Here is a 26812-nt window from a genome sequence, read left to right on the forward strand (position 1 = left end):
GAAATTCAAATATAATTGGGCATCCTATATTTTATCTAGCAACCTTAAGGGAGACAGACCAACATTTAAAATAAGTGGCTTCCAAGGGGTGCCTGGGTGGCTCAGTCAGTTAAGCGTCTGACTTCAGCTCAGGTCATGATCTCACTATTCACGGGAGTTCTAGCCCCGTGATGGGCTCTGTGCCAACAGCTCAGAGCCTGGAGCCTGCTTCAGATTCTGTGTCTCCCTCTCTCTCTGCCCCTCCCCCACTCGCACTCTGCTTCTCTCTCTCTCTCTCAAAAATAAATAAACATTAAAAAGAAACATGTTAAATAATAAACAAACAAACAAATAAAATAAGTGGCTTCCCTAAAAGGAAATCTTGAGATTGGGGAAAACAGAGGCCACAGTGAGCAATGACTTTTTGAGGAGAGGAATGAAGTCAGTTTCTTTCATGCCAATTAAGCAATCACAGGCAACCCTGTCAGAAATCCAAACTCATGACTAACATGGGACTGGAGATCAGGAAAAGAAATTTAAAAGATTAAGAGTCAGAGAAGCAATCTTCACACACAGGGCAAGCCAGCAGACAGAACAATCCCATCCAGGAAGGTAAGAGCATGGCCTTCTCACCCATTGTTTTTGCCCAAGAGAACAGGTTTTGGGGGATTCTGGTGGGCTCCTTTGCCCTCCTTCGTTGCTTCCCTGATGCTTGGCTGTCAGCGAAATTTCTCCTCAGTGCATGTAAGTCTTCAGCTACTGAGGGCTCATGAAGTTTCTTCCTAGGTCCTGTTTCTAGACTGCCAAAAAGCAAAGAAGAGAGCCAGGTAAAGCAATCATTCAGGCTACATCCTGATTTTGATTCTGTGTGTGTATTCTCTTGTCATTTGAAAGACTGCTTCTCTTGGTTTGAGTGAGATGAGATGAGGTACATTTGTTGTCCCTATACTGTTTGCAGAGGTTTACATAGATTTACAAAAACAATTTAATGCAGAATCAAGTTTTGTATCTGTAATTTTGAGCACAGGGCTCACCCCTACATTATTTACCTGAGATGATCATGAGTTCAACTATAATTTCTTTCCTACAATTGGGAAGGAAAAATTACGCACAAAATGCCCCAGTGTAAGGTGTTCATGTGGTGAATTCCCCCTCTGTTCTCCCACTTCTCTCCTACTATTTTAAGCAGGCTCATTAATATAACTCTATTATCAGACCTTTGAAATTCATAAGAATAAGAGGGAAGAAAAATACATATAATAGCAAGGAGAGAAGAGAAACCACTGTTGGTTTCCAACCAGCACACTTTAATCATGACTTCCATAGTTCATGAGCTTTTGTCTATTTGTTTGTATTATGGCTTAAAATTGTGTATTAAAATATATATCATTATAAGACATATACACAAACAGATTTAAGCCCTATTCCTGAGACTTGAATGAGGGAGAAAGAGGATGCTGTGTTCAGCCACATATTCATGTCATCATAACCATCTATTTGGCCAAAGATTGAAATGAAATTAATACCTTTGGAGAGAACTCCTTTTATTAACCAGTTTTGTGCCAAGGAAAGTAGGGAATAAATAAAAATGAATTTTGTTTCTCTACAAGCTTATGGTATAGAGTCACATTGAAGGCAAATGAAGAGCATTTCCCCCCAGAATAATAACTCAAAGTTTGTTGTTGTTGTTGTTTGCTTTTGTTTGTAGTTTCTTCTTTGAACTTAAGTTTCAGTTGGTAGAAGTGGTTAGAACCTTGAGCAATCTCCACTTGATATCAATGAAAAAAGCAAGTACAAATCCTTTCCCAGAGAGAAACCAGAGGGTCCTGGGTATTATCAATGTCCACTCGGAGAGAATGTCTTTTGGATCTTTATGAAGTGCTGAGTGAGATGCTCTGGATGCATTAAATGATGCCTGTGTGCCCCTGCTACAGGTATCCTGCGAACTGTGCCCATAAGATGCCAAAAGAAGAGGCTTACTTCATCCTTGGCTACCCCAAGAAGGGGCACAACCACTCCTACATCACAACTGAAGAGTAAGTTCAAAACTGAACCTAGGGGGGTTTCTAGTTTGCCATTTGCTGACACAGCCTGCTGATTTCTACCAGCATCTGCTTGTCAGTAAATCTCTCTAGTGTTCATTTCTGCAGAGAGTAAAAACCCTGATAATGAGGTGAGGAACCCCCATGATCCTACAAGGGACTCAGTCAAGCTTCTCTGAGGCCAAACAGGCAAGGAAACAGGAATGATAATCAGTTGGGTCTTGGCATTTATTTTTCTGTATCCTTGGCTATTAGGTTTTCACTACAGGTTCCCTGGATGGAAAACGTCTGGATGCAAGATGACACTTTCCTCAAACCTTGTTATGTCTAACCCACTCAGGCTCCTAGAGATGGTCTGCAGACAGAACAAAGGCGAGTTGCCAAAGAGCTAGTGAGAATGAAGGGCAAGTATGTGCGACTCCAACTGCAGACTGACTCCAGGGTGAAGATGGTGGTTATAATTCTGCATCATAATTTATCCTAAGGAAAGCTGTTTGATATTATGAATTAATTAAAAATAAGTATTTATATGATTCAGTATTTCTAAGTGCTAAGCAATGCATAATCAGTCCAAGACACTATCCTTGTCTTTGGAAAAATATTACAGTCTTTTGGATAATTAGGTTCAAGAATAATTTTAGCAAACATAAGTGCTGTAACGGGATGACAGTCTCCTGGGACACACTCTACATGTACTAGAGTGGGCAAGATTGGTGGGAGGTCAGTTTACACCCTCTGAGTGGAGACTCCAACAGGAAAAAAATGGTACCAGGTTTTTATTTGGACTACCTCTTAAGTTCAGAAGTTACTGAAAACTTGCTCTCCCTTGGAAAAGAACTATTTAAAAATCTTTATTAGAGTGAACTAGCAGGGGCAAGCAAGATGTAGAATCCATTAAAGGGACTGAAGAAGAATTTAGGCTGGGAGCATTTCCTTAGAAGACTCTAGTGGGATTCTCTAACATTCCTGCATGGTCAGTGGGGAACTGGGATGGGGAGATCTTCTGAAAAAATGTCTGAAGAGCAAAAATACACTCTTTGGGGTATTTGGGGGGTACACATATTAGGTAGGATATTGTTTCAGCTTCTGTATAATGATTTAACAAACTGTATCACTGTGAAACGTCAGGAAAGAGAGGTTGAGGGGTTCTCTCAATTGAAAGGGCATAAGTAATTTATGGAGGTTTTAAACTGCAGTTTTCCAGTCAGTGCCACTAGAGAGGCTGATTTCATAGGTCTGGGGGTAGGGGCACAGAGTTGGCACTTTAACAAGCATCTCATGTGACTCTGCTGCAGGAGGCATTTGAATGACACTCTAGAGAGCCCTGCCCAGCTGAGTAGTGGATTCTTTTGGTGTGTCTGGCATATCCTGATGTTTTCCACTACTGTATCAGTCACTGGATGTGTGTAAATGCAATGTGACTGTGCATAAAGAAGTGGAACAGAGCTCTGTCTGTGTCAAGATGTCCAAGGGGATGACCACAGACTTGGTGGGTGAAATTAGAGCACAAGCATGCTAAGAATTAAATCATCTGCCTTCAGTCATGAGAACCCACTGAATGCTTCTTGTGAAAGCTTCATTTCAGGAAAGGGTGATATGGCAGGAAAGAATGATATAGAAGGAAAGGCACTGCTTGGATATCTTAGGCCAGTCACTGTGAATGCTGGTTCTTTCACTTACTAGTTGTGCAGCCTTGGGCATTTTACCACCTTAAAATGTTAGGGATATCAGCTGTGACATGAACATCATATCTACTTCGGAGGACTATTGTGAGGATGAAATAAAAGTCTATATGTGGGGTGCTTAGCACAATGCATGGCACAAATCAGTGCTCAATGAATGGCAGAGAAGCCACTAACCTGGTGGTGATGTTGATGAATCTTGGTAGGTCTCAGCTTCATGATCCACAAAATAGGTGGACTGGCCTGCATAATTAGGTCAGAGTTTTTATCCAGCACTGTCATCCATCCTGTTTAGAGATGGACAGAATAGACTTAATGCCTCAGCAGCCTTGAGAAGGAGGTGGTCAGGTAGATGTTACAGGGCTTCTGTCCAGGAGAAGCCTCAGCTATATCTTGATTTACATTCAGATGCTCAATCTCCTATAAATCACCCAGCTCTGCAGAGCCTTTCTTTAGCAAGTCACAGCACTCTCCACTTTGATCATGCTATGATGTAGAAAATCAGGCCGATGCCACCTAATTGACAGTGTTATACAGGGAAAGCACAGCCTCAGTCATTGTTTCCAGGGCCTCTGTGGTAACTAATGCTTCCCATGGGCCACTGGACACAGGGCTCAAAAGGTTGGCTTAGATGCCCAGATTGCATCCTGCTACAATCTTAGTGAAGTTCCATTCTTAGTGAAGCTACAGGTTTGCTCTAGGTTCAGCTCAGACAGTTCTCCCCAGCACTGAGCCTCCTTGTTATATCTTTTAATAACCCATGCCTGGCCAGCTGGGAGGTTCTTATTGAACATCTTTAGAGTCTCTTGACTCCAAAGTCAAGCCAGCTGGCATCTCTGACTTGGCAGCCAAGCAGTCTGGAGAGATAAGGTTGCTTGTCTCAGCATCCCCTGGGCTCTAGTCCCAGCTCAATTCTAAAATATCTTTTCCAGGTCACTTAGGTGAGAACAGAGTAAGCAGTAAGCACTGACCCATCTGGTTCAGTCTTTGGTGATTCTAAACTGGATTCCTGAAGCAAGCAGAGGCCAGATAGCATCTTGTGTAATGGAGTATAAACATGAGACACATATCCTAACAGCTGGGCTAGGCTCTGGCATCCCCATGCAATAGTTACAGTCTTGGGGACCTTTAAATCCAACAAGCCCTACTTCCACCCCTTCAGTCAGAATGTGCCAGCCCTAAGTCCTCAGTGGCTGCTTTAAATACTTTCTCCTCTTCACTATCTTTTCTCTATCCCCAATCAAAACCTGCTCTGTGGAAAGTCGCAGATCCCCTCATTCTCACTAGAGTGTCAATGACCCACAAGAGGTGAAAGTAACAGAATATTAAGCTTTTAGGACAAAGGAAAGATGAATCTTTAAAGATGGTATTTCAGGTCTTCAGTTCCAATTGTAAATGAGTAAAAATAATGATGTTGGGGCTAGCATTATGCCCCAAATCCACATATTTATAAATAGTTACCTTAAAAGAGCATTCAATGGTTCATTCATTTTGCAGATGTGAATTTGTAATCACTCATAATTCATTTGTTCATTTTTTATTAATTTGGCCATCCATCCAACTGTCCACTTAGCCATCCATCCATCCATCCATCCATCCATCCATCTTCAAGAAATATTTTTTTGAAACACCAATGTGCCTGACACTTTCTAGGCACTGAGGAAACAAATTAAAACATAAACCAAAAACCAAAAAACTCCTTTGGGACCTCCTCTCCTAGAAGAGACAGGTAAGCACACTGCTGATTACCACTGCAGGGCTGTGTATAAGAGAAGACAGGATTGGTTGCCATCATCCTGGGAGGGATGGGTGGTGCTGAATCTTTGAACATGAATTTATTAGTCATGCACAAGGAATAAGGGGGTGAGTTTGGGTCAGAAAAGACACAAACACAAATGAGATAAACTCAGGTTTAAATCCTGGCTCCATCTTGTGCTACCCTCTGTATGACCATCAGCAAGGCACTTCACCTCTAAATCTATTTCCTCATCTGTGAAATGGGGATGATAGGTGATGTCTCCTTTGCAGGATTGTTGTAAGAATTAAATAATCTAGTATATGTACAATGTTCATCATGGCATCCGGCTTAGAGTAGGTCTTGAGTCAATGTTAATTATCAATACTTTTTCTGGACTAATAGTTGGGGAAAATGTTTTAAATAAGTCCTGATGGAAAGAAAAGATAACTCAGTCTCAGTAAATACTTTGTTCATGTAAGGGTCAGTTGCTACTGCACTTCTTGTGTCTGGAACTTGGGTGCTTAGGCCATGCCAGTTAGCCCTATTTCTGTGGGCACACACCTGAGAGACTCCTAAAGAAGTTCCTGTTCCTGGTTACAGATGCTAGAGGCCTGGTGAGCGTTCAGTGTGGTATGGGGTAGGAAACTACTTGGGGGCTGGGAGGTGTTGCTCTGGGCTGGAAAAACTCCTGTGAAGATTGAAGATTGATGCATGTTCATCGCAATCTGGAGCGAGGTTTCTGTACCCAGATGGATTTGTCTATCTCTTGAGCCAGGGCTGCAGGGATTGGAATCCTGACAGTAGTCCTGGGAATTTTGCTGCTCATTGGCTGCTGGTATTGTAGAAGACGAAGTGGATACAGAAGCTTGAGGGTTAGTAAAGTTTCCACTGCTGGAATCCCTCTGGATCCAGGATACCCTTCCCTTTCTTTCTTTGAATTTCTGGGGAATGAGATAACATTCTCATGATCACCTCTAGCTCTTCTCTCTGGTTCTGATGAGTCTTTCTCTATACTTCTTTCAAGTCTTCTTTGCTTCTACCTAGGCATGAACCCCAACCAGAAACTTGGCTCATCTCAGTGATTTGATTCACAGCAAACCTGAGTACTTGGCTGTGTATGTAGCTGAGCACTGATAGTTTGTGTGGTGCAAGGATAGAGGTCCTGATACTCTTGCACAGCAAACAATGGCATGTGAGATCCTCCAGATCTTATCAATCCTTCTGGGAATTCTCACTGGTTCTGTTCTTCAACTTAGTGGCTTGCTCATCTCAGCTTGCTGCCTCGCCTGGGAGTTCCAGGTTCTTCTAACTCTGTTATACCAAGCAATTCAGCATGCCTAGGACCTATACAGCCATAAGTACAATGAGGAAACCATCCACCCCTCAGCAGCACAAAGGACCGCTGGGTTTTTAACAGAGCCCATTGTCGTTTGATGACCAATGTAGTTTTGACAGAATTTTTTCTTCTTTACCCACATGAACAGGAAGCTAACAAATTACACAGCCCAGTCTTGGGGCAGTAGTGTCTTCCACACATAGGAAACATCAATTGAATCTTAAACCATTAGAACTACAGGTCTCACTTAAAAGCCAAGTAGCACTTTAGCTTTAAGCATCCAAAGGCTCTCTCCATAGTGAGCAATGAAATGAAAGTTGCAATTTCTCTCTCCCTTCCCCCTTCTTCCTTCTCTCATTCCTCCTCCACCCTCTCTTTTTCTGTCCCTCCACACTTCTCTCCATTTCTCCCTTTATTATTACACATCTGAAAACTTCTGGGTTGATACATAATGGAAAAAATTATCTTTACAAAAGATGTTGGAATGTCCCGTTCCTCATTCAGCAAACACTTCATTTAGAAGAAAAGGTTCTATGACAGAGAGGACGGTTGTGAGGGTTGGGTTTGGAGCTTGGCAGTCTGAAGAAGGGAAGGGGAAGATAACAGGTATAGCTTTGAATTCTCCTTGCCAGGAAGCTTGGGCACTCCCATGTGCCCCTTGCCCTAATGCCCATCTTGCCAGAGTGTCCAAATACAAATCATGACATACAGTGCAAGTTTGGGGGCCAACACGGCCACTGAGCAGTAGTAGCCCTCCCGTGTGTTGACATTTAGTGGAAAGAAGGAAGTTTATGAGTCTGAATAAGATCCCAAACCAAGTACCATAGGAAAGCCTTGGCTTAGGAGATTAGGGATGGACCTTGTGTTCATATGACACTTCTCTGTGGCTGTTCACAACAGATTAGGAAGGGACTTTGCTCTCTGCCACAGAATTCCATTTGTGCCTCTAGTACAGAGTTAATATTGCTTTGCAATTGGTTATTTATTTATTTTTGCCTCCTCCACCCCTTATCCTTCCTCCATTTATGTCTTGGGACAGAGAATATTTCTTACTCATCTTGGTACCTCCAGTGCCTGGCCCATAGCAGTCACCCAATTGTATGGCATCAGGATTTGGTCTCATTGTCTGTCATTGACTCGCTTGATGACCTTAGATTTTAACTTCTCTGAGCCTCATTTACTGTATTCTACACCTAGGCACATGTGATATAATGTGATATATATCAGTTTTTATTTAATATATATTTTCTTCCATATGTTTATTTAATTCTATATTTGTATATAAAAACACACAATGATTTAAGTCTTTCAAGGAGTAAAAGCTCTACAAATTCAATATGTTGACAACCATTTCCTAACTGGCTTGATGCCACTGGACAAAAATACAATGATTTTTTTCCTTCCTGATTCAACACTCCCATCTTAAACTCAATTAAACCATAACAGAGAGTCTTTAATGTCATAAGCTCAGACACTGTGAACATTTTGCTTAGTAAGGTTTAAGTTCAACCTTACTAGATCAGTGATTTGTAGAGTTTCTGGAATTTTTGTGAGATGGAGCTGTGTTTAAGTTTTCTGGTTCCTGTGGCACCTAAAAAATGCTGTCATTTATTTTTTTTAATGTTTATTTTTATTTTTGAGAGAGAAAGAGAGACAGAGCATGAGTAGGAGAGGGTCAGAGAGAGAGGAAGTCACAATCCAAAGCAGACTCCAGGCTCTGAGCTGTCAGCACAGACCCTGATGTGGGGCTCAAACCCATGAGTCATGAGATCATGACCTGAGGTGAAGTCAGACACTTAACCGACTAAGCCACCCAGGTGCCCCCTACTTTTTAAATTAATATTAAAATCTTGTTTTGAGACTTTCATATTTCCTGAAAAGCTGGATTGGGGATCAGTAGTCTAAGAAATTTAGGCAAAATTATGTAAAATAGTGCACTAAATAAATCCTCCCTGCCTCTCTTCAGTGATTCTTCTTTTTTTTTTTTTTTTTTTCATTTTGAAACCAAAGGACATAAATGACAATAAATGCAAGCTTCAGGTAGCTAAGTTACTCCACCTTTACCAACCTGCTTTAAGCTTTGAAATGTTTACTTTCCCACTTCCATTGACCATAGAATGGTAGCATGGTTGGTTGGAATTAAGATCTCCTAAAGTGTCTCCATTGACTCACAACTCCCTTTAGCCCTGAAAAACATCTTTTGAAAGAAAAGAGTGCTTTTTGCAGCTTGTTTCTGCAGGAAAATGATTTATAAAGGGATGGAAGTTGTTTTTGTATTTACCAACTTTACCTTTCACTTGAAAGTTTAGGACAAAATGCTTTTTGATTCTTGGATAATTTCTTGGAGAATTTCAAGGCCCCTGCTACAGCTCAGTTGACACTCATGTTTCACTTGTGTTTCTCAATGCTTGATCAGGGGCCCCTGCACTGGGGCTCTTGCTAAGATGCAGATTCTGGGACCCTCTCTGGTGGTGGGACCCAGGAAGCTGCCTTTTAAAAAGATTTATTTTTGAGAGACAGGGAGAGAGGCGGTGGGGGGGGGTGGGGTTGGAGAATCCCAAGCAGGTCCCACACTGTCAGTGCAGAGCCCAATGCGGGGCTCAATCCCACGAACCGTGAAATCATGACCTGAGCTGCAATCAAGAGTCTGACACTTAATGGACTGAGCCACCCAGGCATCCCCAGGAAGATGCCTTTTAAATCGAATGCTGAAGTTTCAGTACAAATGCATAGAATTGGCAGTGAACTAGGGGAGTGGATCATGCCCCTATCCTATAGCAGGTGAGAGATTTACAAAGAAGAAAAAGAATAAAAGTGATAATTGAGGTAAAGGGAGAAAAGGCATTAAATACCTTATCTGTGGGCTGCGAGTTGGGGAGGGGAGCAGAAACTTCCTGCATCCTCACATCAAGATTAGGGCCTTTGCGCATATATCCTTCCAGGGGGTAACATCAATAATAATTTCAGACTAGAGTCTAGGAAAACTACTTCTTTACAGTCTGAAGACTGTGTAGTTATCAGCCAAATCCATGTCTGGCCTGATCTCACTGATATTTCAAACACTTCTCCACTTCTCCCTGAGAAACCTGCCTTAATGCCCTCTTCCAACCTAGTAGACCCCAATGATTAGCCACAGTCTGCAGAAAAGGCTGAAGAACTGCTAACATCCTCACAGCCTCCTTGTTCCAGTCCCTCTCAGCCAGTACCACAGAATGCATACTGCTAATGCCCTACTGGCTAGATTTGGCTCACTGGTGTTTGGGACTGTATTAAAAAAAAAATTTAATTAGGTACTAAAATTTAAAAGTAGCATGTTACATAAAAATCTCAATTTCCAGTTTCTTTTAAAAATCAAGAGATCTAGCAAAAACTGGCAGCTATATAGTGGTTGTCCCTTTAGATGAGATACTCTCCCTCCTTTTCTATTGCCCCCACCTGGCCCCTTTCCTCCCCCTTAGCATTACCTGCCTGCTTCCTCTAAGGATCTGAATATAGCTGGGTTGCCTGGGGGCAGGCAATAAAGAGGCGCATTGTCTGCATAGCACTGGTTCTTCATGTGACCCTGGATCATCAGTTTTGACAGTGTCACCTGGGAACTTGTTGGAAATGCGCATTATGGGCCTCACCCTAGTGTCAGAAAGTCTGGATGTGGGTCTGCCAATCTGGGTTTAACAAGCCCTCAGGTAATACTGATGCATGCTAAAATTTGAGAACTGCCACTATGGAGAATTTAACAAAAATAAAAGCAACTAAAACTATGCTTTTTATTATCATAATGTGCCAGTAATTTTAAACTATGTCAGTGATGAAATATTCCACCTCACTATGGTGGACCACTCCTGAAGTCCCCACTTGGGTATGTTTCTCTGTCCTGCACAATTTGTTGTTATTTTATTGTAGGGATGGAGAATATCACCCTGTAAACCTATGCAAAGCACCAAACTAAGCTTTCACCCACCCCTCCCCATGATAACTCAGGGTGCATAATTTATTCCTTGACTAGTCATCATGTTGCAGTTTAACTTGGAAGCTCAGACTACAACCACAGTATTTCTACCACAACATATGTGTTTGTAGCATTTTAAAGATATTTTGCTGTCATTATGGGGAAGGCAGAAATAGTGTGTCGCTGCTTCCAAGTTTCTCAAAAGTTTTTTTCTCACTGAGATACCTCACTAGCTTTGACCACCTCCACTCAAAATCATTCTCTGAGGTTCATTTTTTAGATTGATTCTTTTTCTCTTTCCCTTCAAGAATATTCATTGACGAACTAATGGGTATCAGGCACTGTACTAAGTGCTTTACCTTTAGTTTTAATTTCCACAACTCTGAGAGGTAGGTGGTATTATCGTCATACTACAGATGCACAAATACTAGAATTCAGACAGGCAAAATGACTACTAGCCTGAAACACACTGCACATAAGTGGCAGAACCAAGATTAAAACCCATTCTCCTTTTTTTTTTATAAGTTTATTTATTTATTTTGAGAGGCAGGGTGAGGGGAGAAGTAGAGGAAGAAGGAGAGAAAGAATCCCAAGCATGCTCAGTGCTGTCAGCACAGAGCCTGACATGGGGCTTCATCTCACAAACTGAGAGATTATGACCTGAGCCCAGATCAAGAATTGGGTGCTCAACCAACTGAGCCACCCAGGCATCCTGATTAAAACCCATTCTTAAAATTTCAACTTCCTTCTCTTTTATTTATTGAACTCAATTATTTTTTTCTCAACCACTGACCTTCATGCATGCACATTTCAGGACAAAAGCATTCACGCTGGCACTCGAAGTACCTTAACAAGGAGATGTCCACGTGAGGGGTTTGGTCACCAGGATAGCAAGCTGCCTTTTCAAGAGAATAATTGTGAACCTGTGGTAGGTTGAGATCCTATATCTTGGTGTTTCTGTATGGCTGTTTTTAACTCAAATGAATAAAATTATTCCAATTTAAAAAGCAAGGACAATATGAATATACATAATGCTCCTGAACTGTACACTTAAAAATGGTTAATTACAGTGGTAAAATTTATGTTATATATATATATATACATATATATATATATAAACATAAGTAATAACATAATAAACATAACAAAAACATAAATAAACAAAATACATAACAAATAAACAAAAAACACAATAACAAAGATAAAAATGGGGAAGCCCAGAGATTGTCTTAAATCATGTCCTCTTTTACTCAGATTTTTTAGGGTCAGTGATCTTATGTGTATAAGATCCAAAGGAAGAAGTTTGTTCTGTATACAATATCTTTTTTGTTTTATGTTTTTAGTATATTTGCCTTTTTCTGAATATAGATACATCTAGGGGAGAAAAAAAAGCATCTGTTATTAATTGTATAGAGCTGTGCAGTCCAAAAGGGTAGCCACTAGCCACATGTGGCTATGGAGCATTTGTAACAAAGTAGTTTAAATTACAATGTGCTGTAACACATACCAGATTTCAAAGATTTAGTATGAAGAAAAAAATATAAATAATTCATTAATGATTTTTATATCAATTACATGTTGAAATGATATTTTGATATGTGGGATTAAATGATTAAGATTAATTTTACCTGTTCATTCTTATTTTGTAATGTGGATACTAGAAATGTTTAAATCTCATATTTGGTATACTCTATTTCTATTGTGTGCACTGGTATAGGTGCAGTATATCATAATGGTGGAGAGAATGGACTCTGGAGCCAAATTGCTGTGAAATTGTGTGACCTTGAACAAGTGACTTAACCTCAGTTTTCCAACCTGTAACATGAAAACACTCTAGAATTCTAAATTTTGAGCATTAAATAAAGGCCTGGCACATTTTTGCTATACTGATGATAGCACTGGCCTTTAGATACACAAGATACACAAGGATGTATCTATGTGGTATAAATGTAATGTATATTAGTGGCTTTAAAAACAGTGTTCAAGAACTCACTAGCTAGGGCTTGGGACTTAAACTGACAAAGGTAATGCAGGTATAAATAAGTTTTTGATATTTTGGGAAGCCTGTGGACACTTACAAGTTTCTGTCCAGAGAAGTAGTATAGTTATGATGCTAACCATTAACTCTACCCTCTCCCAGAACATACGCACTGTTGCCAAGCCTATACTCTCCCTTTCTCATTCTCACAGGTTCCCAATGCTCCACCTGCCTATGAGAAACTCTCTGCAGAACAGTCACCACCACCTTATTCCCCGTGAGAATGCTGAGAGGTGCTGAAATGATTTCCCTTACAATTTTGCTGGAATTTAATATGGACATCTAATATTCTGCTTTGGAATGCTGTAGAAACAGTGTAAATCATCCCTAATAATAAGCTTAGTATTAAATTGTTAGTAGAGCAACTAGTAATACTAATTGGAGAAATTATGAGAAATATTAAAATGGAAAAAACTTTCTTAATAAACACTATAATGCCTGATACTATTTGTATAATTTTCTGAGACAGAATTCAAGTGTGTATTCTGGCACCATTAAATTTCTTCTTTGTTGAAATTTGGCTAACAACTAAGAAACTACTATTCTGATTTTTGAAGAAGCAGCCTCTTGGCCAATAAGAACTCTAACAAAATTGCTGCACATGAGTCTGTGGCATGGAGTACTTGCAGAGGATATCTTTATAGGTTTAAGACAAATTTGACCTACCAAATTATAGTCACATTCAGAAAAGTATCAGTAATGTCTCTTTGTGGTCTACAATTCCATGATACTACAATAACATACTGCAGAGATCCTGTATCTTCATACATAGAATCCAGTTCTAATTACATTTCACTTCAAGACTTAATGCTATCATAATTAATGATAAAAAGTTTCTGTTAAACCAGAAGGTGGTGTAAGGATTTAAATAAGATACTGTAGGATTCTGGGAAGATGGCAGCATAGGAGGATGCTGAGCTCACCACGTCCTGCGGGTCACTTAGATTACATCCACACCTGCCTAAATAACCCAGAAAATTTTCTAGCAGAACCCAGAAGACTAGCAGAACGGATTCTCTGGAGCCAAGCATAGATGAGAGGTCCACGGAAGAGGGTAGGAAGGATGGAGAGGCGGTGCACGCTACAGGGACTGGCAGGATGCAGCCGGGGCAGAGGGGTGGCCCGCCGGCAAGGCAGAGCCCCCAAGTCTGGCTTGCAAAAACAGAGGGGCCTGACGGAGTGTGTTCTGACAGCAAGCAGGACTTAACATCTGGAAGGTTATAAGTTAACAGCTCTGCTCGGAGAGCAAGAGAGCTGGAGGACAAAGGGAGGGAGAGTTGTTGAGCCCCTGACGACAGAGGGCAGCTTGGTGGGGAACAAAGGCGCTCACCAGCGCCATCTCCCTTGCCCATCCCCCAGCCAAAATCCCAAAGGGAACTGGTTCCTGCCAGGGAACTGGCTTGCACTGCGCAAACACCAAATGCTGTGATTCTGTGGTTCCATCCCTCCAGCGGGTCTGACTCCCTCCCGGTGCCGCAGGGCCCCTCCTGAAGGGGATCTCCGAAGGATAAGCTAGCTGAGCCTGCCCGTCCCACCCCCGTGCACCTTGCTGATCCACCCCAGCTAATACGCCAGATCCCCAGCACCACAAGCCTGGCAATGTGCAAGTAGCCAAGATGGCCACGCCACCCCACAGTGAATCCCACCCCTAGGAGAGGGGAAGAGAAAGTACACACCAGTCTGACTGTGGCCCCAGCGGTGGGCTGGGGGCAGACATCAGGTCGGACTGCGGCCCCCGCCCACCAACCCAAGTTATTCAAGACAGCACAGGGGAAGTGCCCTGCAGTCCCCCACCACTCCAGGGACTATCCAAAATGACGAAACAGAAGAATTCCCCTCAAAAAAACCTCCAGGAAATAACCACAGCTAATGAACTGATCAAAAACGATTTAAAAAATATAACAGAAAGTGAATTTAGAATAATAGTCATAAAATTAATCGCTGGGCTTGAAAACAGTATAGAGGACAGCAGAGAATCTATTGCTACAGATCAAGGGACTAAGGAACAGTCAGGAGGAGCTAAAAAATGCTATTAACGAGCTGCAAAATAAAATGGAGATGACCACAGCCCAGATTAAAGAGGCAGAGGAGAGAATAGGTGAACTAGAAGATAAAGTTATGGAAAAAGAAGAAGCTGAGAAGAAGAGAGATAAAAAAATCCAGGAGTATGAGGGGAAAATTAGAGAACTGAGTGATGCACTAAAGAGAAATAATCTACGCATAATTGGTATTCCAGAGGAGGAAGAGAGATGGAAAGGTGCTGAAGGTGTACTTGAAGAAATCATAGCTGAGAACGTACCTGATCTGGGGAAGGAAAAAGGCATTGAAATCCAAGAGGCACAGAGAACTCCCTTCAGACGTAACTTGAATCGATCATCTGCACGACATATCATAGTGAAACTGGCAAAGTATAAGGATAAAGAGAAAATTCTGAAAGCAGCTAGGGATAAACGTGCTCTAACACATAAAGGGAGACCTATAAGACTCGTGATCGATCTCTCTACTGAAACTTGGCAGGCCAGAAAGGAATGGCAGGAAATCTTCCATGTGATGAAAAGAAAAAATATGAAGCCAAAAATCCTTTATCCAGCAAGTCTGTCATTTAGAATAGAAGGAGAGATAAAGGTCTTCCCAAACAAACAAAAACTGAAGGAATTCGTCACCACTAAACCAGCCCTACAAGAGATCCTAAGGGGGATCCTGTGAGACAAAGTACCAGAGACATGGCTACAAGCATGAAACCTACAGACATCATAATGACTCTAAACACATACCTTTCTATAATAACACGGAACGTAAATGGACTAAATGCGCCAACCAAAAGACATAGGGTATCAGAATGGATAAAAAAACAAGACCCATCTATTTCCTGTCTACAAGAGACTCATTGTAGACCTAAGGACACCTTCAGATTGACAGTGAGGGGATGCAGAACTATTTATCATGCTACTGGAAGTCAAAACAAAGCTGGAGTAGCCATACTTATATCAGACAAACTAGACATTGAATTAAAGGCTGTAACAAGAGATGAAGAAGGGCATTATATAATAATTACAGGGTCTATCCATCAAGAAGAACTAACAATTATAAATGTCTATGCACCGAATACAGAAGCCCCCAAATATAGAAAACATTTACTCACTAACATAAGCAACCTTATTGATAAGAATGTGGTAATTGCAGGGGACTTTAATACCCCACTCACAGCAATGGATATCATCTAGACACACGGTCAATAAAGAAACAAGGACCCTGAATGATACACTGGATCAGATGGACTTGACAGATATATTTAGAACTCTGCATCCCAAAGCAACAGAATATACTTTCTTCTCGAGTGCACATGGAATATTCTCCAAGATAGATCACATACTGGGTCACAAAACAGCCCTTCATAAGTATACAAGAATGGAGATCATACCATGCATACTTTCAGACCACAATGCGATGAAGCTTGAAATCAACCACAGGAAAAAGTCTGGAAAACCTCCAAAAGCATGGAGGTTAAAGAACACCCTACTAAAGAATGAATGGGTCAACCAGGCAATTAGAGAAGAAATTAAAAAATATATGGAAACAAACGAAAATGAAAATACAACAATCCAAACGCTTTGGGATGCAGCGAAGGCAGTCCTGAGAGGAAAATATATTGCAATCCAGGCCTATCTCAAGAAACAAGAAAAATCCCAAATACAGAATCTAACAGCACACCTAAAGGAAATAGAAGCAGAGCAGCAAACACACCCCAAACCCAGCAGAAGAAGAGAAATAATAAAGATCAGAGCAGAAATAAACAATATAGAATCTAAAAAAACTGTAGAGCAGATCAACGAAACCAAGAGTTGGGTTTTTTTGAAAAAATAAACAAAATTGATAAACCTCTAGCCAGGCTTCTCAAAAAGAAAAGGGAGATGACCCAAACAGATAAAATCATGAATGAAAATGGAATTATTACAACCAATCCCTCAGAGATACAAACAATTATCAGGGAATACTATGAAAAATTATATGCCAACAAACTGGACGACCTGGAAGAAATGAACACATTCCTAAACACCCACACACTTCCAAAACTCAATCAGGAGGAAATAGAAAGCTTGAACAGACCCATAACCAGCGAAGAAATTCAATCAGTTATCAAAAATCTCCCAACAAATAAGAGTCCAGGACCAGATGGCTTCCCTGGGGAATTCTACCAGACATTTAAAGCAGAGATAATACCTATCCTTCTCAAGCTATTCCAAAAAATAGAAAGGGAAGGAAAACTTCCAGACTCATTCTATGAAGCCAGTATTACTTTGATTCCTAAACCAGACAGAGACCCAGTAAAAAAAGAGAACTACAGGCCAACATCCCTGATGAATATGGAGGCAAAAATTCTCAGTAAGATACTAGCAAATTGAATTCAACAGCATATAAAAAGAATTATTCACCATGATCAAGTGGGATTCATTTCTGGGCTGCAGGGCTGGTTCAACATTCACAAATCAATCAATGTGATACATCATATTAATAAAAGAAAAGATAAGAACCATATGATCCTGTCAATCGATGCAGAAAAGGCATTTGAAAAATTCAGCATCCTTTCTTAATAAAAACCCTTGAGAAAGTCGGGGTAGAAGGAACATACTTAAACATCATAAAAGCCATTTATGAAAAGCCCACAGCTAACATCATCCTCAATGGGGAAAAACTGAGAGCTTTCCCCCTGAGATCAAGAACACGACCTAGATGTCCACTCTCACCGTTGTTGTTTAACACAGTGTTGGAAGTGCTAGCATCAGCAATCAGACAACAAAAGGAAATCAAAGGCATCAAAATTGGCAAAGATGAAGTTAAGCTTTCGCTTTTTGCAGTTGACATGATATTATACATGGAAAATCCGACAGACTCCACCAAAAGTCTGCTAGAACTGATACATGAATTCAGCAAAGTTGCAGGATACAAAATCAATGTACAGAAATCAGTTGCATTCTTATACACTAATAATGAAGCAACAGAAAGACAAATAAACTGATCCCATTCACAATTGCACCAAGAAGCATAAAATACCTAGGAATAAATCTAACCAAAGATGTAAAAGATCTGTATGCTGAAAACTATAGAAAGGTTATGAAGGAAATTAAAGAAGATATAAAGAAATGGAAATACATTCCGTACTCATGGACTGGAAGAATAAATATTGTCAAAATGTCAATACTACCCAAAGCTATCTATACATGCAATGCAATCCCAATCAAAATTGCACCAGCATTCTTCTCGAAGCTAGAACAAGAAATCCTAAAATTCATATGGAACCACAAAAGGCCCCGAATAGCCAAAGAAATTTTGAAGAAGAAGACCAAAGCAGGAGGCATCACAATCCCTGACTTCAGCCCCTACTACAAAGCTGTAATCATCAAGACAGCATGGTTTTGGCACAAAAACAGACACATAGACCAATAGAATAGAATAGAAACCCCAGAACTAGACCCACAAACGTATGGCCAACTCATCTTTGACAAAGCAGGAAAGAACATCCAATGGAAAAAAGACAGTCTCTTTAACAAATGGTGCTGGGAGAACTGGACAGCAACATGCAGAAGAATGAAACTAGACCACTTTCTTACACCATTCACAAAAATAAACTCAAAATGGATAAAGGACCTGAATGTGAGACAGGAAACCATCAAAACCCTAGAGGAGAAAGCAGGAAAAGACCTCTCTGACCTCAGCCGCAGCAATTTCTTACTTGACACATCCGCAAAGGCAAGGGAATTAAAAGCAAAAGTGAACTATTGGGACCTCATGAAGATAAAAAGCTTCTGCACTGCAAAGGACACGATCAACAAAACTAAAAGGCAACCAATGGAATGGGAAAAGATATTTGCAAATGACATATCGGACAAAGGGCTAGTATCCAAAATCTATAAAGAGCTCACCAAACTCCACACCAAAAAACAAATAACCCAGTGAAGAAATGGGCAGAAAACATGAATAGACACATGTCTAAAGAAGACATCCAGATGGCCAAGAGGCACATAAAAAGATGCTCAACATCGCTCATCAGGGAAATAAATCAAAACCACACTCAGATATCACTTCACGCCAGTCAGAGTGGCCAAAATGAACAAAACAGGAGACTATAGATGCTGGAGAGGGTGTGGAGAAACGGGAACCCTCTTGCACTGTTGGTGGGAATGCAAACTGGTGCAGCCACTCTGGAAAACAGTATGGAGGTTCCTCAAAAAATTAAAAATAGACCTACCCTACGACCCAGCAGTAGCACTGCTAGGAATTTACCCAAGGGATACAGGAGTACGGATGCATAGGGGCACTTGTACCCCAATGTTTAAACAGCACTCTCAATAATAGCTAAATTATGGAAAGAGCCTAAATGTCCATCAACTGATGAATGGATAAAGAAATTGTGGTTTATATACACAATGGAGTACTATGTGGCAATGAGAAGGAATGAAATATGGCCCTTTGTAGCAACGTGGATGGAACTGGAGAGTGTGAGGCTAAGTGAAATAAGCCATACAGAGAAGGACAGATTCCATATGTTTCCACTGCTATGTGGATCCTGAGACACTTAACAGAAGACCATGGGGGAGAGGAAGGGGGAAAAAAAGTTAGAGAGGGAGGGAGCCAAACCATAAGAGACTCTTAAAAACTGAGAACAAACTGAGGGTTGATGGGGGGTGGGAGGGAGGGGAAGGTAGGTGATGGGCATTGAAGAGGGCATCTTTTGGGATGAGCACTGGGTGTTGTATGGAAACTAATTTGACAATAAATTTCATATAATATAAAAAATTTTTTTTTAAAAAGATACTGTAGTTTGGCTGATGTCTTGCTTTAAATGTTCCAATGGCAGTTTAGCTACTTTGGGCTCCAAAGCCCTCTCAAAAAAAAAAAAAAAAATATATATATATATATATAATCAAAAAGGATCAGAGATTTTGGAATGGTATGGAATGGTGCATAACAACATTAATTTTTTTTGGTTGACCTCTACATGTCATCTTTACTATTGTTTATCTAATATTTACTCTTTCAGTCAACTCATTAAAAATTTTTTTTTGTCTTGAATTTACTTCACGACCCTAAATGGAAAATCAGTATCATTTTCCATAAGTAGAAGATAATGCTAAAAATGAAGATAATGAAAGTATTTTTATGCACACCTAGAAGGTTACTGATGATCACAGAAGGCTGTCAACCTGAGACCTGCTCTTTTTATTCAAGAGGGAGATTAGCAAGAATCAAAGAGCTTTCAACATAATTAAAAGACTTGCAAGAGAAAGTTATGACTGCCTCACTGTATGATTCAGCGTTTTTTAATGCTGAATCAGTAAACCACCTAAAGTCATCTTGTATCATCGGAAATACTAGGGTAGCAGAATTGTTTCATTTTCTACAAAAGACACGATTGCACTGAAAAGAAAAAACACTGAATAAACAGACTTTTACACATTGAAAAAATCATTAAACAAAATGCTGAAATACTTACATACTGTTCCTGATTCTGTTCTCTTACCACTTAAAATAAGCCTTCTCCCTCCCCTTTTCAAACAAATGAGCTCTAAATGAAGTAAACATCAACAGGCATTTGGTCAGCTCCTTGCAATCCCTAGTCTAAGCCTCAATCCTCCACCTCTATAGAAGTATGTGTGGCTTGAGCCCCGGACCTCTCTAGCATCTCCAGACCATCATTGCTGAGAGTGCTCTCCTTTACCCATGGAAAAAGGTTCTCTTCACAAAGTCCTTCAAACTAGCATCCTAGGTGATGAACAAGGAGGACTGAGAGATTCCCTGAGGGAGTCTGATTGTTTTTACAGTTAAAAGCAGACACACTTTCAGGAGAAAAAAATCATCTCAAGTGACTGATGCCAAAACATCTTAGGAGCAATTCAGAAGAACATTCTTCATGGCATGTTTGGATAAAAACATTCATTTTTAAGAAAGCTTAAAACTGCTATTCTAAGAAGCTGTGCAATGTAAGAAAAAGTGTAGGAAATGAACAGAAGACAATGCTTGACAACTTGAAAACACAAATGAAAGAGGCTTTAAATTATAAAGAGAGCCTATTAAAATCTCTAAAACAGCACTGAAGACAAGTTTGCCTGCTCTCTTTAGAGAAGGTTACATAGATGATGGCAACTTGAAATCAGACAAAGAGAAAGAAAACTGAGACTCCCTAAACTGCCCATCAGAAGTTAACTTGGAGAAATACATTGATGCTATTCATTTTTAAATAAGGCTTGAAGGAGAATGACCAAGACAATCTAAAAAGTGAAGAAAATTAATCAATTGCTTATAATTCAAATAAAAGGTCTCCAAACTGAACAAACACCTTTGCAGTCTAAAAATACTGCTTGAAATTGAGATTCAAAAACTTCAGCTAAAACTTCAAATACTACCTGGACTACACCAAGAACATGCAATGCATATCTGTAGAAAATCCATCAAGGAAAGACTTTACAGTTTAGAAATAAAGGAGAAACTTCCCAAAGTATATGAAGCCACATACATCAGAAGTATGACTCCTATAGGTAGATGGTCTTGAGAAATAGTTGGAAAGAAGTACTTCCTTTTACCAAAGCTGGATTGTCTCCAATGAGAAAAGAGCACCTTGGCTGAGTCAAATCTCACTGAGCTAAGAAAAAAATCACAACAAGCAAAAATTAGCTGAAGAAGTGTAAATTCCAGCTTTTCCCAAGTGGCCTCCACTGCTCCACAGGTAGTCCTGGGCAGAGGCTAGAGAGTATCAGGGGACTCCCTGAATCATCAGGTCCCCAAGGAAAGAGGAAGATTGAACTGTAAGGGCTCAGGTATCTGAGTCACCTGTAAGTTTGATTCATGTTTACAGTAGCCAAGTCCTAAACATCCACAGCAGGACATCTGTCTTTTCTCTTTAAAAATAATTTAGAGCAGGGGCACCTGGGTGGCTCAGTTGGTTGAGTGTCCGACTTCAGCTCAGGTCATGATCTCACAGTTTGTGGGTTTGAGCCCTGTGTTGTGCTCTGTTCTGACAGCTCAGAGCCTGGAGCCTGCTTCGGATTCTGTGTCTCCCTCTCTCTCTGACCCTCCCCTGCTCACACTCTGTCTGTCTGTCTCTCTCTCAAAAATAAACATTTTAAAAAAATAATTTAGAGCAATCTCTTTTTAGTTTAAGTATTGTTACTTAATTGATGCTATATTTGCCCAAATTCAAGTTTGACAGAATTATAATTCCTAAGATAGCGTTTTACCAATCTAGATGGTTTTAATAAAATTCTTATGGACATTAGACCATTTCATTAGATATTACAGAATTAGATCCAAATAAGTATTGTATTTAGATTGAACTAAATGGTCTACTATTACTTAAGCCACAACTTAAGTTAACTTTTACATAATCAGGGAAAAACATTTAATCAATAAATTCCATTTATATATGTTATGAGTTGTTTGAAGAAATCTGTAAAAATATTTATCTAATAAATTTTGGTTTAAAAAAACAATATAAAACAAGAAACCCACCAAAAACAAAACCCTAAACCAAATACCACCCCCCCCCCAACTAAACCTATTAGTCTTTTAACTTTTTTTTAGCACTAGATTCAGATAATTTAGGGCAGATAAAATTATGTTCATGATATTCTTTGCTGTTACAATGTTTCTAAGTTTTATGCAATCAAAATAAATTCTTTCCCTTAAAAAACATTTTTCTATCCTTCTCAATCCAAATACAGGTTTCCCCAATTATTTGAAAGTAGACAGTTCTTATGAAAACTTTGAAGCCAACATGGGGTAAAATGAAGAGATGATTACCATTAACTACATGGAAAAGTTTTTAGCCATCCCAGATCCCCAAAATAACCTCTTAGGCTACTTTGATACCTTAGGACACATCTTGGTAACAGATACAAAGCAAATTGACATAAAGCACAGATACTCACAGGTCAAAGCTATGGCGACTTGAAGCTGAGAAGTTCCCAGGGAAGGAGCTTGGTGGTGCCTCTCACTGCTTGGGGTGCCTGCTGTTTCTATAAAGGCTCAATGCAAAACAAACCATGAGTGCTGTTTTTGCTTTTCTCCTTTTTTTTTTTTTTTTGTAAAAGTGAAAATCCTCTTTGGACTTCTTTTGGTTAGCGAAAACAGGTACTAATGCAGGTCTTTTGTAAAAGTAAAGTAGCATGATGTGAACTTTTGCAAATGGTCAGAAACCTGTAGTTTCTCTTTTTCTCACTTCTCTGTTGCAAGCTACCATCACTGCCAGATAAAAGGTCTTCATACTACTTTCTTGACTTACCTAGTAACTTCCTAATTGGCATGTCTCTAGTCAGGTAAATGATAGCAGCTACTATTTATTAAACGTTTACTTTGTGGCAGACTTTGGGCCAAGTGTGTTACATAAATTATTACATGTAATCTTCACAGCAACGCTGCAAGGTAAATTAACTGATCTTCATCTTACATGTGAATGTTAATACCTTTGCCTCAAACACTTCAGTACCATCCCAATGACTTTCAGCATATTTTTCAGTCCTTTGTCACCCCTACCTATTTTTTAGTCATTCCTCATCAGCCCCCCCAACCCATAATATTCTATTCAAACTCAACTGCTATTCCCTAAATGCTCCTTGTGCTTTTTTTTAAAGAAAACTGAGATATAATTGACATATAATATTGTATTCATTTTGGTGTACATGATTTATGTATATATTGTAGAACTATCACATTAAATCTAGTTAACATCTATCACCAGTGATAATTTTTCTTGTGATGAGAACTTTTGATCTACTCTTAGCAACTTTCAAATGTGCAATATAGTACTGTTAATTTACCTGTGCTTTTTAAAGACTCTTTCCAAGTCCAGTTCTAAATATACTTTCAGTCCCAGCACAAATTCCACCTCTTATATGAAACCTCTGGCACCTTACCACTAAATTCCTAAGAGTTCTTTATTCCTCTGATATTTAATTTTAACTTATTGTTACATTCTGTTGTTGTTGTTGTTGTTGTTGTTGTTGTGTGTGTGTGTGTGTGTGTGTGTGTGTTGAGGACAGGGATGTGATCTTATTCATCTATGTTGATCCTACATCTTCTGTATTATACAGTTCTCAAAAAATGTGTAGAATTAATTTACACCTCTTTGAATTTAAAGCTTGTTGACAATCATGCTTTCCATTTACATTGATAATTACTTTAAGAATGATATTGAGGATTACACACATAAAAGCATGCATTTCTTTAATACTTCTTTATATATTACTTAACCATAGAATTTTCTCACACTCAGATTTTGTCCCCATGTTAAACTATAAGAACCTGAACTGTGCCATGCCCTTCAACTTTCTTGGTAATGGCATGCATAATAAATACTTATTCAATAAATGAGTAAAAATACCTGGGACAGTGGAAAACATTATAGCAACAATCAGGCTTCAGGCTCAGATAATAGCAAAACAACTTTTGGAGTGACTTAAGGTAATTTGTTATCATCTCTATGTTATAATACACTGTAACTTGGATAGTTCATCAAATTTCTTAGATCACTTTCAGAATTTGCTACATTCTCAAGCTTTTAATATCAAAGATTTCTAAATTCACTGTCAATGATATACTGGGGGAAGCAAAAATTTTCACTTATCTAAGTGTACATATTACTATCACTGCTTTAATTATAAAACTATTGAAGTCAATTAATTATTAAATGCACCAATAAAATTGTAGGCTTGAAAGGAAAACTTCTAAACTCTATGAAGCCAGCATTACCTTGATTCCAAAACCAGAAAAAGACTCCACAAAAAAGGAGAACTATAGACCAATTTCCCTGATGAACGTGGATGCAAAAATCCTCAACAAGATATTAGCCAACCGGATCCAACAATACATTAAAAAAACTGTTCACCACAACCAAGTGGGATTTAAACCTGGGATGCAGGGCTGGTTCAATATCCACAAAACAATCAATGTGATTCATCACATCAATAAAAGAAAGGATAAGAACCACATGATCCTCTCAATAGATGCAGAGAAAGCAGAAAGCATCTGACAAAATACAGCATCCTTTCTTCATAAAAACCCTCAAGAAAATGGGGATAGAAGGATCATACCTTGAGATCATAAAAGCCATATATGAAAGACCCTACGCTAATACCATCCTCAACGGGGAAAAACTGAGAGCTTTCCCTGTAAGGTTAGGAACAAGATAGGGATGTCTACTCTCGCCACTGTTATTCAACATAGTATTGGAAGTCTTAGCCTCAGCAATCAGACAACACAAAGAAATAAAAGGCATCCAAATTGGCCAGGAGGAGGTCAAACCTTCACGCTTCGCAGATGACGTGATACTTTATATGGAAAACCCAAAAGATTCCACCAAAAAAACTGCTAGAACTGATCCATGAATTCAGTAAAGTTGCAGGATATAAAATCAATGCACAGAAATCGGTTGCATTCCTATACACCAACAATGAAGCAACAGAGAAATCAAGAAATTGATCCCATTTACAATTGCACCAAAAATCATAAAATACCTAGGAATAAATCTAACCAAAGAGGTGAAAAATCTATATATTGAAAACTATAGAAAGCTTATGAAAAAAATTGAAGACACAAAAAAAAAAAAATGGAAAAAGATTCCATGTTCCTGGTTAGGAAGAACAAATATTGTTAAGATGTCAATACTACCCAAAGCAATCTACATATTCAATACAATCCCTACCAAAATAACACCAGCATTCTTCACAGAGCTAGAACAAATAATCTTAAAATTTGTATGGAACCAGAAAAGACCCTGAATAGCCAAAGCAATCTTGAAAAAGAAAACCAAAGCAGGAGGCAACACAAGCCTGGACTTCAAGCTGTATTACAAAGCTGTAATCATCAAGACAGTAGGATACTGGAACAGAAACACTCAGATCAATGGAACAGAATAGAGAACACAGAAATGTACCCACAAACGTATGGCCAACTAATCTTTGACAAAGTAGGAAAGAATATCCAGTGGAATAAAGATGGTCTCTTCAGCAAGTGGTGCTGGGAAAACTGGACAGCGACATGCAGAAGAATGAACCTGGACCACTTTCTTACACCATACACAAAAATAAACTCAAAATGGATGAAAGACCAAATGTAAGACAGGAAGCCATCAAAATCCTCAAGGAGAAAGCAGGCAAAAACCTCTTTGACCTTGGCCACAGCAACTTCTTACTCAACAACTTACTCTCTGGAGGCAAGGGAAACAAGTGCAAAAATGAATTACTGGGACCTCATCAAAATAAAAAGTTTCTGCACAGCGATCGAAACAATCAGCAACACTAAAAGGCAACCGACAGAATGGGAGAAGACATTTGCAAATGACATATCAGATAAAGGGTTAGTACCCAAAATCTATAAAGAACTTATCAAACTCAACACCCAAAAAACAAACAATCCAGTGAAGAAATGGGCAAAAGACATGAATAGACACTTCTCCAAAGAAGACATCCAGATGGCCAACTGACACATGAAAAAATGCTCCACATCACTCATCATCAGGGAAATACAAATCAAAACCACAGTGAGATACCATCTCACACCTGTCGGAATGGCTAACATTAACAACTCAGGCAACAACAGATGTTGGTGAGGATGTGGAGAAAGAGGATCTCTTTTGCATTGTTGGTGGGAATGCAAGCTGGTACAGCCACTCTGGAAAACAGTATGGAGGTTCCTCAAAAAATTAAAAATAGAACCACCTTAGACCCAGCAATTGCACTACTAGGCATTTACCAATGGGATACAGGTATGTTTCGAAGGGGCACTTGCACCCCAATGTTTATAGCAGGGCTATCAACAATAGCCAAAGTTTGGAAAGAGCCCAAATGTCCATCAACAGATGGAGGGATAAAGAAGATGTGGTATATATATACAATGGAGTATTACTCAGCAATGAAAAAGAACGAAATCTTGCCATTTGCAATTACGTGAATGGAACTAAAGGGTTACTATGCTAAGTGAAATTAGAGACAGACAAAAATCATGACTTTACTCATATGAGGACTTTAAGAGACAAAACAGATGAACATAAGGGAAGGGAA

At 39.4% G+C, this 26812-nt stretch overlaps 1 protein-coding gene and 1 long non-coding RNA gene across 2 annotated transcripts; one reads left to right on the forward strand and one right to left on the reverse strand.

Annotated features, from left to right (window-relative positions):
* Window positions 1-367: 367 nt before the first annotated feature.
* Window positions 368-13685, forward strand: MLANA (melan-A). Its single transcript, XM_007098564.3, has 5 exons — window positions 368-591; window positions 1914-2015; window positions 6217-6313; window positions 11538-11651; window positions 12914-13685. Exons 2-5 carry the CDS (start codon window positions 1939-1941, stop codon window positions 12980-12982), a joined length of 357 nt encoding a protein of 118 aa, XP_007098626.1. The 5' UTR covers window positions 368-591; window positions 1914-1938; the 3' UTR covers window positions 12983-13685.
* On the reverse strand, window positions 608-22829 carry LOC122233195. The gene is made up of 3 exons (XR_006210697.1): window positions 22685-22829; window positions 3881-3990; window positions 608-779 (listed from the first exon to the last, which is right to left on the reverse strand). It is a non-coding gene; the product is annotated as an uncharacterized LOC122233195 (long non-coding RNA).
* Between the last annotated feature and the right edge of the window lie 3983 nt (window positions 22830-26812).

Source organism: Panthera tigris, chromosome D4, assembly GCF_018350195.1.
Source record: "Panthera tigris isolate Pti1 chromosome D4, P.tigris_Pti1_mat1.1, whole genome shotgun sequence".
In the NCBI taxonomy this organism is placed as follows: Eukaryota; Metazoa; Chordata; class Mammalia; order Carnivora; family Felidae; genus Panthera; species Panthera tigris.

Excerpts from the sequence above, each read along its gene's own strand:
- MLANA (XM_007098564.3), top strand. The coding sequence starts at position 1,939 with ATGCCAAAAGAAGAGGCTTACTTCATCCTTGGCTACCCCAAGAAGGGG. Across the intron at positions 6,314-11,537 it reads GTGGATACAGAAGCTTGAGG|GACAAAAGCATTCACGCTGG; the intron begins GTTAGTAAAGTT and ends TGCACATTTCAG. Across the intron at positions 11,652-12,913 it reads AGAATAATTGTGAACCTGTG|GTTCCCAATGCTCCACCTGC; the intron begins GTAGGTTGAGAT and ends TCATTCTCACAG.